The sequence below is a fragment of the Hoplias malabaricus genome, chromosome 8 (genome assembly GCF_029633855.1).
Source record: "Hoplias malabaricus isolate fHopMal1 chromosome 8, fHopMal1.hap1, whole genome shotgun sequence".
In the NCBI taxonomy this organism is placed as follows: Eukaryota; Metazoa; Chordata; class Actinopteri; order Characiformes; family Erythrinidae; genus Hoplias; species Hoplias malabaricus.
Window position 1 is genome coordinate 18,312,348 of NC_089807.1, and position 12,637 is coordinate 18,324,984.

The following is a 12,637-nucleotide window of genomic DNA, read 5'->3' on the forward strand; positions in this document are numbered from 1 at the left end:
TCAATGGGATTCACACGTTGCCCCATGGCAGCAGCTTAGCCGAGTGATTGAACTACAGTGTTGTTTACAGGTGAACACACTACCTCCTGTTATTGTATCAGTATTTGCATGTATGTCTTTTTTGATGAGATATTGTTTAATCTACATATCATTTGGACCTATATTTATACTGTTTTTTGTTCTGCATTGCAGATTTTCCTAACTATTTAAACCTTCCTTACAGGCTGAGCACATACATGGACTTTAGATTAAATGAAGTTCTAAATGCATGAAAGAGTTAAAATGCAAATTGTTGGGCTGATTTTCTCCTGGTGATAATCACTGTGTGATGCTGATCGTGTCGTCCTTGCAGTGTGTTTGCTTCTCACTGCGTCCCCCCCACCCCTCCCCTCCTGCGCGCGCACTGCTGCCACAGGAGTTGATGCGCGGCGTGCTAGAGTCCGGTGCGCTCGCGCTTCCACACGGCCCACCATACGCGCATACACACACACACACACACGCACACACAGGATCTCAGTTCCGAGCCTCACACACAAACACTTTTTCTCTCTCTCACACACTCACACATTTTTAGGATCACCCGCAAAACCCCAGCAGCTGCTTTTATCGTCTGTACTGCGGTGTTTTTCCTCGCCTTTCTTTTGGTGATATTTTTGAGGGGTTGAGAGTCAGTGGCGCGCGCCTGTGTTATTAGACCCTCACACACTTTCTTCCCTGGGTTCTTTAATTATCGTTATTTTTGTTTCCTGCATCCAGCCAAACGTTCTGCGCTCGGGCTGCAGAGGAGAAGATGATTGAGGATCGCGCGCGCAACTATCGCAGGATTTGGATCGCTGCTCGCGCGCTCGTGCCGGTAAAGCGGCGCTAAAGAGGACAGGACAGAGCACACGCTATCCGTTCGCATGCTGGAACTTTGAGGCAACAGAGGCGCGACCAACGGCTTTGCTTTGGCTTTTTCCATCATCTCTCTCTCATTTCTGGACTCATGGCTCTGCGCAGAATGGACCTGATTGGACTCTCTCTGCTCCAGCTGGCCGTGCTCGGTGAGTCCTGGTGTAGCCTATATTTTTCATCACCGTTTGGGCATGCGCTTGACCAGATGTTCCAGATGCGAGGGGAACGGTAACCCGCTCCTCTCTTTCCGCGACGTTTCCCCGTCTGATTGCGTTCACTGCAGGAGTTCAGAAAGTTGCCTCAGTAACCTTGGCGCGTGCTGTGGTGTGGGGGCATTTGTGGTGTTGTAAGGGGGCGAGGCGAGGGGGCTGTTGAGGATGTTGTGGCTGTTTTGGATGTTGCTGTCATAATGAGCCGCTGCTGAGTTGAATACAGCTCCGTCTGCGACGGAGTCATTCAGCCGGGGACAGCGCTCGAGCGCTGAGGTTGTTGTACTAATATTTATTTATTTATTTCATTTAACACCCGTTTTCAAACAAGTCCCGCCCCGCTGCCCCGCAAATGGCTGAGAGTCTACAACGGCTAGTGTCTTAGAACGGCAATCTGCCCGTGAGCGTGAAGAAAAAACCAATCACAACGCGAGTGGGCGGAGCTTGTATGAAAACGGGCGGGAAAATAAATGGACTGTACTGTCCGCAGCTGGAGAGAGACGAGAACGGAGAGAGAACTGCACTAATCCTTCACGTTCACTGTTATTGATTTACTTCCCTCCGAAAGTTTAGTTATAGCGACTATTTATGAGGCTCTGGAGATTTGTTGTGTTAGTTCAACCTAAAATATATAAAATTAAGACTTTACTCGGAACAAGTAAATGAAATATAATGGAGACAAACAGGCTACATATGCCGAATGAACCAGTGTGATTCAGTTGCTTGTTACCACATGAACTATTATTTTCCAGGCTATTTTAGCATTGAGACGAATGAAGAGGGGTTGTTTCTGGTGTAAAATGTATGTTTGCTCTGAAGTAGGTTACCTGTGTTGAGAGTGAATATATTTTAGACAACAGTTAAGGGATGTAGTGCTCCTATAACATACAAGACAACAACTTTTATGTTTTACAAATATATTTAATTGCTTTTGTATTCCACAGTCTAAAATATGTTCATATGTTGTTAAAGTCCCAATTCTGTTACCATGCAGAAATTTCAGCACATTTTACACATTATTGAGGGCCCTGTATTTACATGGAATGATTATTTATTACTGTTCTGGGAATCTAGTTTGCCTTGGGAGCTAAATACAGTAAAAGTCTGAGGAAATGAAGGAGTTATTTCTGTTTTGATATTTTCTTAAAATTAATTATGCTTGCTGACTGCAAAATATGATTCGCTGTACTCCCACCCCACAGCACACCACACCGCCTGTCTTTCCCTTTTAAAATATGAGCTTTAAAAGGTGCAGTCACACTGGTCATGTTTCAGCAGACACTTCACGCATTCACTACCTCCAGTGGCTGTGAATTTCTCTAGAGGATCCATTATGCAGTATTTGCAGGCGAGCTCATAATGAGACCTCACACACTCATCTAAAGCACATCCCTCTTCTCACCCTGAGTCCCAAGCTAAACTGGCAAATTTACATTCACACCAGATCCATAATGAATCCACTATTCAAACAGTGGCAAAAGATCCTGCTCTCGGATAAGAGAAGTTCTCAGGAGAAGAGTCAGAAACTTGCTGCATCACTCCATCTCCAGCATGGAATTCTAATAACAGGGTTATGTAAGTGTCCTCATCATTAAAACAGGCGTGTGCACGCTTTCTCTCCTGCACGCACAAACACACATACACACTTTTCAAGGTGGTTCATGAGGAGAGAACCTAAGACAAGCAACCAGAGGCAAGACCGCCGCAGTAGCTTCACACAGCTTTACTTGTTGTTTGTACACCGTTTTCCCAGTTCCTGCCTCTGCATAACTTCATAAAGTTTGTAGTGGCTCACTGGGAAGCTGTTTTTCCCAACAGGCAGAAAAAGCAAGAACAGGGCTGAACAACACAGACAAAATATCACATTAAAATTATATTGCAGCAGACTGCCACCGTGGTGTGCCTTTGAATAAATTAAAAACACAATGGTGAAGATGTGGTGCGGTTTGAAAATGATTTGTTTTATTTAGGCCAAAGCAGAACTCATGATTGAGGGGAGGTGTAGTCAATTGTTTTCCCTGAGAATTGCATCATCGCTATCCAAAGAAAAACATGATGAATCGAACATGAACATGAAAAATCGCATGATGAATGGATCAATAGAAATGCTGCAACATTACTTGGATTGCATCTTTTTTCACATTTACACAAACTGAAAATTAAGAAGGTATTATCCATCTCCTGTAAAGGTACTATTTTGGAGATGCGTGTTTTTCATTGGACAGTGACAATATGCAGGACAATGGGAATCTGCAATGGAATTTTAGAACTATACATGGAGGAAAATAAAAGGATGTGAACTCTTCATACATCTGTTCTAGGGCTGGGCAATTAATAAAAATCTACAATGAATGAAATGAAACCACTTACGAAAACAATTTCAGAGACCAACGTTAATATCACCATTCCAAAACATCATAATATGAATCGAGGTAAAATATTCAATTAATCGTGATACTGAATTGCAGTTGTATGACCCAGCACTACATGTTGACTACATGTTAGTGTCTGTGGAGAATGGTTCTCAATTTATGCAGCAAATCGTTTTGTTACTAGTCAAAACACTCATTTCAACACTCTGTGATATCAGTTCTGCAAAGGCCAATAGTGCAATAACAGTTTACAAATGATATATTATAAATGGTAATGATATATCTCTCCAGTTGCAGCACACTGTGAGACACATTATGGCACTGCTGGAGGCAAATGAGAGGGAAGTGTCTAGCCGCAAGGTAGAGCAGTGGCGTTTTCTCATTCTTTACTTGTTCTCACCTTGTTCACACACTCCTCCACTCTGGGGCCTGGCCTGAGGCTGAGGCCTTCCAACCATAAGATCCTGTCCCAAGAGGTTTAGCGGCTGGAGCCCAGGCAATGCATTACTAAAAGCAGCCCACCTGATCTCGTCAATGTACTTTACTCTACACCTACACATGCACACAAACACCTACACCAACATGGTCACACTCTGTCAGTGTGTTTAAATGCTGTCCTTTCTCAGTGACCCATAAATGTCACATAGAGGTACTCCCCTCACAAGCTGTCTCTTTGTGCACTGGGCAACAGACAACACGCGTAAGCACAAATGAGCACTTCCCTTGAGGCTACGTTGCACTAATACCACTCCAGAGACGCCCGGATACTGCCTGCTTGCTCATCCATCAAGTACGTCCAGTGCTTAATTTGTTAATTATGAGGTTCCGGAACAGTCAACAGTGACGGATCTGGCAGGTTAATGACGGGGGGATTAAGGGATTTAAAGTTATGTATTAAAAAGATGCTGCTCGGTGGAATGTTTTCCCAATAACTTTGGATCTAACAATTTTCATAAGCAGCAAACTGATCCATAGATTTCCCAGACATAAAAATAAAAACTCCTAAGAGACACACTGCCTCAAGCCAATGCAATGTGCCTCAAGTTGATGTTTACTGGTGAAACATGGCTGCAACAGCCAAGTCAACTAATACTATATGAATATAACTGTGGTGTACTAACTTTGCTACCAGATTGAATCACCAACTGGGGCCAGAACAGATGGGCCTCAGACTTCTGGGGGCCCAGGGGCTTACAGAGCATGCCTTAAATACTTGGCTTAAAAAACCTCCGCAGATGTAAACATAAGAAAACATAACCTTGAATATGTATAACTTACTAAATTAAGGAAAATAACTAATAATATTTGCAGGTCCTTTCAAATGGAATGGTTTTGGTTCATACATTTATAAAAGAGGACTTCTGCTCTTGTAAAGTAGGTTTCATTTTTTTTTTCTTGGGGGGAGCAATAGATTAAATTGCAATTCACGTTTGCTACAAAAAAAATCATTAAATATTATGAATTACTTTTTGAGCTAAGTGCTAATGGAGTGCATGAACTCTCCTAAGATCACAAACTATATCCGATGTACAGCCACCACCATTGAGGCTCACTCTAGTCAGTTTAGGTTCTGCCTGAAGTAATCAAATACATTAAAATTTTCTGTTTTCTACAGAGTGAATGTGTGTGTGTGTCTGTGTTGCCCTGTGAAGGACTGGCGCCCCCTCCAGGGTGTATTCCCGCCTTGCGCCCAATGATTCCAGGTAGGCTCTGGACCCACCGCGACCCTGAATTGGATAAGCGGTTACAGATAATGAATGAATGAATGTTTCCTACAGCATCCGAGATGTCTTCCATGTGTATGTCTTCCCGAGATGTCTTCAAAACTCCACTATTTTCAAACAGTTTAGACAGAATATCACTATTGTGTGTTCTTGTTTGGGGGAGAGGTGGGTGATAACATGCTGCTGAGTTTGACAACTACCATTTGGCTTTATTATAGTTAACATAAACAACAAGGCAGAAAAACATCACTGACCTTTCATTTAAAAGGCTAGTTACTATCTGACAGCAAGGCTAATTGACTAAATGACTTAATGGGAACTGGCCTCTTGGGTGTTTGCAGTGGCGTGACATGTTCTAGTACCACTGTATAATCAAAATTTTCAACATCTGACATGTAATAAACATTTATTACAGTGGTTCCATACAAGATATTTATTTAAGCTTGTAGATATTTATTTAAATTTATCTGACATTTCATTAATCCTAAATACAAATCCTCATCATCACAGAGGTTATATATATTTCATTTGTGAACAAGGTGTTGGGATCCAATAAAATGTGTCGAATCCAATATGGAAGGTGGCAGACTCAGATCCAGCTTATTCCAGCACAAATTAAACACTGAACAAATCCTTTGTATTCTTGTATTTCTTAATTCATGACCCTTTGGTTATATTCGTACCCAGTATAACTTGTCGTAGTAAGTAAGGTATACTGCTTTCTCACTGCTGCTGGGTTAGGCCTTTTCTATTTATCTAATCTCTCTGACTCAGTGAAACTACCAGCGTGAGCTTCAGGTAACAAGGAATTCACCTTTTCAGTAGGAACTCCTCTGGCTCCAACATCAACCACTCCAGCATCTTTGGATTCCAGTGACTCTGGGCAATGTCAACAGAGTCAATGAAAAACAAAGTTTTAATTACTGTGTGCTCAGATTTGAAGTATTTTCCAGTCTAATTAACTTCCTCTCTGAGATAATCACCCCATATACGCAAAATAAAATATCCCCCTCAATAAAGGCCCCGGAACAAACACCAGTGCAGCATGCTATAGGAAGTTTTATTGAATAATGTAAATGGTAAATTAATCAGATAAGAAACCACAGGGGAACATGTTTCTGCCATATTTTAGACCAAGACTGTGATGTAGCTGAACAGCCATGTAGAATATGTATTCAGACTGTCGAAATTAAGTAGGAATCAGGCTGCAGATTTTGGAAAAACACCATAATGACTATTGAATACTGAGATGAGAATATTTCAATCAATGCTTATTTATGAACTGTATAAAACTGATGAACGGACCAATAGAAGTGCTCCAAAACCTGGAATAAAATGTCTATTCATAAAGATACCTTAAACCTAAAGAAAATCTTTGGTGTTAAATCTTTAATTATACTCATTTTACAACATATATCATATAAACAGTATAGTATACTTGTTATTAAGTGAAAAGTAAGGTTAAGGATGAAGTGGTTAAGACTGATTTTATTGTGTAGGAATTTATACCCCACACACTCTTGCAGAAAACATTTTCTCTCAACTCCTGTATATTTTTCCCCTTTTCTTTTATGACTCCACACTGGCTTACAGCAATATTGCTGGACAACTTGCAGAACTGCTTGTGCCATGGGAGCGTTTCAGTGACGTCTGCACTGTTTGGCTTGTGTTATTCTCGGCTCCACTTTGCAGTGAATGCCATTAGGGTGCCAGCCCAAGTTTAAACTTTAATAGGGTCCTGATCTTTATGCTTGCAGTGCAATCATTTAACAAGTATGCCTACTTTATATATATATCTATATATCAAACAGCCATTTGTACATTCTCGATTTAGCTTGTGTGGCTATCAGTTTCTTCTTTGCTGACTTGGCCAGTAAAAACATGTTCCAACACTTCTCTCATAAAATGTGCAGCTCTGAGTACAATGCCATGTCACTCAGTGCATTACATACTTATTTTATTTGTCAGTCGGTGCATGCCTGGGGTTTTAGAGACCTGAAAAATTCTCATCAGTGTTTAATGTGCTGTTGTCTTTTATTGAAAAAAAAAAAAAGGCTACATCCTAATAGGCCAAGTCGACTATATGAAACAAGGCAAGCGGACTCTTGTCCTCCTGCTGTTGGCCACTACACGACCATTGCGTAATTCCTAGCATTTAATAATTCTGGAGGATTGGAGCATAAGAGGCTAATTAATTCTGCCTTTCTCTGACTAATGTTCATTTAGCATTGTAAGCTGTTCTCTTAGGGGATGGAATAAATTTGTTAGCCACACATTTAGTAACCTTGAATTGTGGCGGATTACATTATGCGGTGCTGTGAGTTCGCGCTTGCTGGGATATGAATTCATTCTGGCACTGTTGCTGCATCTCACCATGTTTAATGCAGGAAGCCTTGGTCCTCCCCCTCCCCTGAACTGCCCACACTCCGGCCTAACTGCCAATTAACCTCTGATTTCTTACACACCAGGCTTGAATGCCTCGGCTCTTGATCCACAGGCTTATTCTGTGCCTGTGAATTTAGAGATCTGAATTTGTCAAAAAAACACATCCTGGGATTTCATTCTGTTTTTAGTTGTGTTGACATAGGCCTATTATTTCAGATCTGTGCAAATTGCACGCTTTGTGTGCAGCACATGCGTGTTGTTCATAGCTGAGTCTAATCCTGTGAATGTAATCCCCCTATAAACGGCTGCATTTGCTTGAATGGACTGGCATGGAAACACAAAATTAAACTGACCCTCCAATTCCTTTTGGAGCATGCTGTTTTTGACAGGCAGAGAATATAGAATTGCATTTTTGCACATTCAAAACAAGTCATGCATCAGGGATGAGCAGAGAGTCCTTCAGGGACAGATGCTCAAGTGGAAATGAGTGTCTGTAGGATAATGTCTGTGCTGCAATCTGGTATAATGTAGTACAGCAATGTGGTGTTGGTATTGGTAGCCAACAGTGATTACCTTTTAGATGCAAAACACCGTATGGAAGAGGGTTGTAACTCACTCACTCATTCACTTTTTTCGGAATGCTCTACAAGGAGACATATAGTGCTTTGTATCAATGACACTATGTGTCTTTTTTCCTATGTACAATGACACCACCAAAGTACTTTTTTGTGTATCTGTCCTTTAATATTTCCATTTTGGGCAACTTTTTACTTTACATTTCAAAGTCAAATATCTTTCATTTTTTCTTCATGAAAATCAGCTGTTACATTTGGTTTATGTGTGAATAAAGACGTAATGTGTCTGAACAAATCTCCATGCTCCAGCACTCTGTGTGTCACACAGTGGCACCGTTGCTTGGAGACGAACGAATACAGTCGCCACGCTAAAACACATGAAAATGTTTCTTTGCCAATAATACCAAAGTCAGATTTTTATAAACTGTTGTGCGATTTTGAGATGTTAAGTAAGTATTTAGCTGTATTTGAGACATCAGTAACTACTATTCATTCATATTTACAGATCTGTGGATGCCACAAATCGCAAGGGTGAGAGTCAGTTGGAGATTTATTAAACACAATACACGAAGCGATATCAAAACCAGAAGAAATAATCCAAAACCTAAAAATCAGTACAGAGAGATAAACAAGTCCAAAAGACAAAAACGAGCATCAGACAAGAAGTCAGGAAAACAAAACCATAGCCTGTTTAAGAAACAGGTGTCTCAGTATTGCAGGAATCGCTCAAAATATACTCTGCAAATATGTAGACAAAACAGAAAGCTTAAAGGAAAAATATGTAATATTTTTATTAATATGTCCCTAAATGAGTAAAATACGGTGTTATGCACTAATGTCCTATGCCATTGTGAATACTTGTGCGTTGCATTTGTGTCACTCTGCATTACACCACCAAACCAGTAGTGCTGAATTTCTACATCTTCTTCAACAGTATGTAGTACACAATGTAGTGGTGTAGTAGTTATCCGTTTACAAATATTTAAAGTGCACTATTTATTGAGTGCAATATTTCTGGACCTCTTTACTTGAGCTACTTGAACTATGTTTGTCCAACTGCAGACCATTCACAGTCATTATGATCTGCTTAGCTGCTTAGTTACATTTCTGGAGAGGTGTGCATCATCCCACGCTGCCTACAGCACAGGTTCAACACAGAAGCATAAATTGGACTTAATACTCAGGAGAACGTGACCTCTGTAGTTGATATAACATCATTCATTGTATTTAATCTTTGGCCATTTCTGCTGTGTTCATCGGTGTCAGACTAATTAATGACATTCTGTTAAAAGAACCATGAGTGAGTCTTTTCACCTACAATGTGTTAAGCATGAGTCTTGTTACAAAAATTATAATTATAGGACATTAGAGCCATAATATGTCCTTTACTCAGGTACGTGGTTTTTGTACATTGTCCACCACTGGATACCACCACCAGCTATGTTCAGTTAAACACCCAAGTAGTTTGTGAATTTCATAGAGAACCCTTAGCATTAGCTAACATTAACTCAGAAACTAGGTTGGGGTATTCATAAAAGCCACTAATAATCAGTCATTTGCAGGGTATGTGATATATGTGTGTCATGTTGAAGAAACGGCTTTAAAGACATTTGTTAAACAGATTTATGAACCCAAATCCTTTGCAGAGTGCTTTGTGATTGTTTGCAGTATGTTCTATGTCCACAAACAGCAAGACGCAGTGTTAAATCCAATATGAAGTGTTTTGTTGTTATTGTGAATTCATGATTGCCTTAAATTAAACTATTCATTTGTGTTGTATTCACACCGAGTACACTGAAGGTCCCCCTCATTTACAGCATTGCCAATTATATATCCAAAAATGAATTAATATAACTTGAAACAAGATATAAAACCAGCAAAATTATAACAGTGCATTCCAAGAGGACAAATCTAATTTAAACAAACTATGAAAAAACATGAATAAAATATACAGATAATGAAAAACAAAATACTCTGTTTATTGGTTCTAAAATGGGCTTGGTTACCAGTTCATTAGTACTTCTTTAAGTCTAGATATATGCAGAGCAGTGATCTTATGTTCACCCTGTCACCAAACCCTGAATGAAACATTTCTTTACAGAGTGTGAACATTCATTTTCTAAGGGCTGTTTTCATTACCTAATAGGTTTGTCAGTAAAACCTATAAAAACATAAATGTTGTAGCACAATAAGGCAGCGCTTTCAGAATTTCTGTTTGTGTTTTAGGGTTCTAATAGCTACTATTTGCTTGTGTGGGGTTATCGCTGATCGCAACAATGTGTCTGTGGCAGGAGCATGCAGTGTAGACATCATGGGCACACTCCAGCACACCTGTAATTTATTTATATATTTTTTTAAAAAAGGCAGAGGCTGAACTACTTGAGTTGTGCGCTCACGGCTGCTCGCTCAGATGTGTTGTTTCATTGTGCTGCTCAGTGAGTCATTACATCCAAATCTGCCCCTGTCATCCATGTGATTTCCGCACACAACGCCTTCGTGCAATTACCGCTGCTCTGCTGCTAACGGGCAGAGGGAAGGCAACTGGGAGCGATAACGAAAATAGGAGAAATTAAGACTTGCGATTCACATGAAGTTAGGAAATAAAGCAGAACCTTACCTCCTGCATAAACCCCCCACCCCTCCCCGCCCCCAACCGGCACCCCATGTGGACCAGGCCGAGTGGATGTGATAGCTGGAGGAGGCAAAAGAGACGCTCATTATGTTAACAGCCCGTCATTCCACCGTCTTTTGTTAAAGGCACGATTACGCCGCTGGGCCGATTACCAGAGAGGCACGGGAGAAAAGGAGCAGCCGTTTGTGCTGTCCATATCCAGCGCTCAGACAGGGCAAATGAGGGGCTTGCAAATTATCTGAAGCCATTTCATCTTTTTTTTGGGACAGAAAGAAAGAAATAAAGAAAGAAAAGAAAGAGGGAAAGAAGAGCCCTGCCACCTTGCTCACGCAGGGAGTGTTCTTGTTAGGCAGGAACAGGGCTGCTGGCGCAGTGGGGGGAAGAAAGGGGGCAGTCTCATGCTGTGCAGGCCTCCACCAGTCACACGAATACAAATTTACAGTGCGAGATCCCGCAGCTGGGCCCCGTGCGCGTGCGCATTTGCGCAGGAATACAGATGCAAGGTCTCACGGCTGATCGGCGGTACGTATGGGAGAGTGTATGGACGTGTAAGTATGCGTGTCAAGTGCAGCACTGTATAGACCTGCATGTGCTCAGCGGAACTCCAGCCCTCTGTGGCCTTCTCAAGGTTCCTGACCACTATCCAATACCAGCTTCCCAGCTGACCACCTGTGGTGCTGACATGTGCTCTTTAAACTTGTGTTTGAATGTGCTTTGTATTGGATTGACCCCTGCCTCGACCAGAAAAATGCCTCTTGCTGCTCCCACTCCTGAAGCATCTGGAGTCCACTGGCGCATGTGCTACTTTCTGGAATTCAGCTCCAGGTCAATAGAGATACATACCTGAACTTCTGCAAAGCACAGGGTCACAGCTGGGACTGACCACCCAAGTAAGCCCTCCCTAGCAGGAGGGTGCCCCCCAGGATTCTACACTGCTGCATTTAAATTTCCAAAAGATGAAACTATACAATATGTGCTGCAAGTTGTGAATGCAGATCTGACCTTTTTTTTCTGACAGATATAAAAAGAAATGCTTTCCAGTGTATTTTATTTGATTTTCTTGCTTTTGATCCATTGCCAAAACAAGACCTCAGTTCTTGAAAGCATAATTAACAAAAAATATTTTCTTAAAAGTCAGATAATATCAGAAAAATGCAAGGTAGTTTTTTTCCCTTTTTGTCTGTTATCGTCTCTTTCTTTAACATTGTGCAGTTTTTAATTAACGGCATTTATTTTGAAAACTGTTTACGCCGCTATGTGTTATATCACCAATATTTTTTATAGCACACAATTTATAGCTCACATTTCCTCACAACCCCATTATGAAAGCATTAATATTGATATTTTTATCATGACACCCTTATTAATTAGAGTCATAAAGTCCCTCATGGCAAAATCAATGCATTGAAGCTGAATTTCGCAACCATAAAATATACTGGAATCCCTGCACCAAATCATCTTGGTGCCCACATTTCTGGAGTGTGTATCATTGCTGTCATGTAAAAACGTTGTATGTTCTGTTTTGCTGGTTGTGATGACGTCTGCCCCATCACCGCGACAGTTATAAGGCATTACATTGTGAAAGACTCTACAAACTCTAATGATGCTTGGTTAAAACTAATGATGGCAAACTCAAAATAATGATTCGAAATATGCTGAAAGCTTTTCATCGTGTCCATTTTAAAGCACTGTACCTCACCAAGTCTTTAAAAACAACCCAGGTATTCTGTTCAATACTGACACAACACAATAGTTGTGGGTGGGGGATGGCAGGGGGACAGGTTTATTATAGGTTTCTTTCATCTGATGTATGCTGAATAATGTGTGTTAGAGTTATGAAGCATTT

General features: G+C 40.9%; 1 protein-coding gene across 1 annotated transcript in view; it reads left to right on the plus strand.

Annotated features, from left to right (window-relative positions):
- Window positions 1–489: 489 nt before the first annotated feature.
- The window catches only part of gfra4a (GDNF family receptor alpha 4a), a 165,583-nt gene continuing 153,435 nt past the window's right edge, over window positions 490–12,637 (plus strand). Inside the window, exon 1 of the mRNA XM_066679419.1 lies at window positions 490–1,043. Within this exon, the coding sequence (XP_066535516.1) occupies window positions 986–1,043 (58 nt within the window). The 5' untranslated portion in view covers window positions 490–985. The remainder of the gene's footprint in view (window positions 1,044–12,637) is intronic.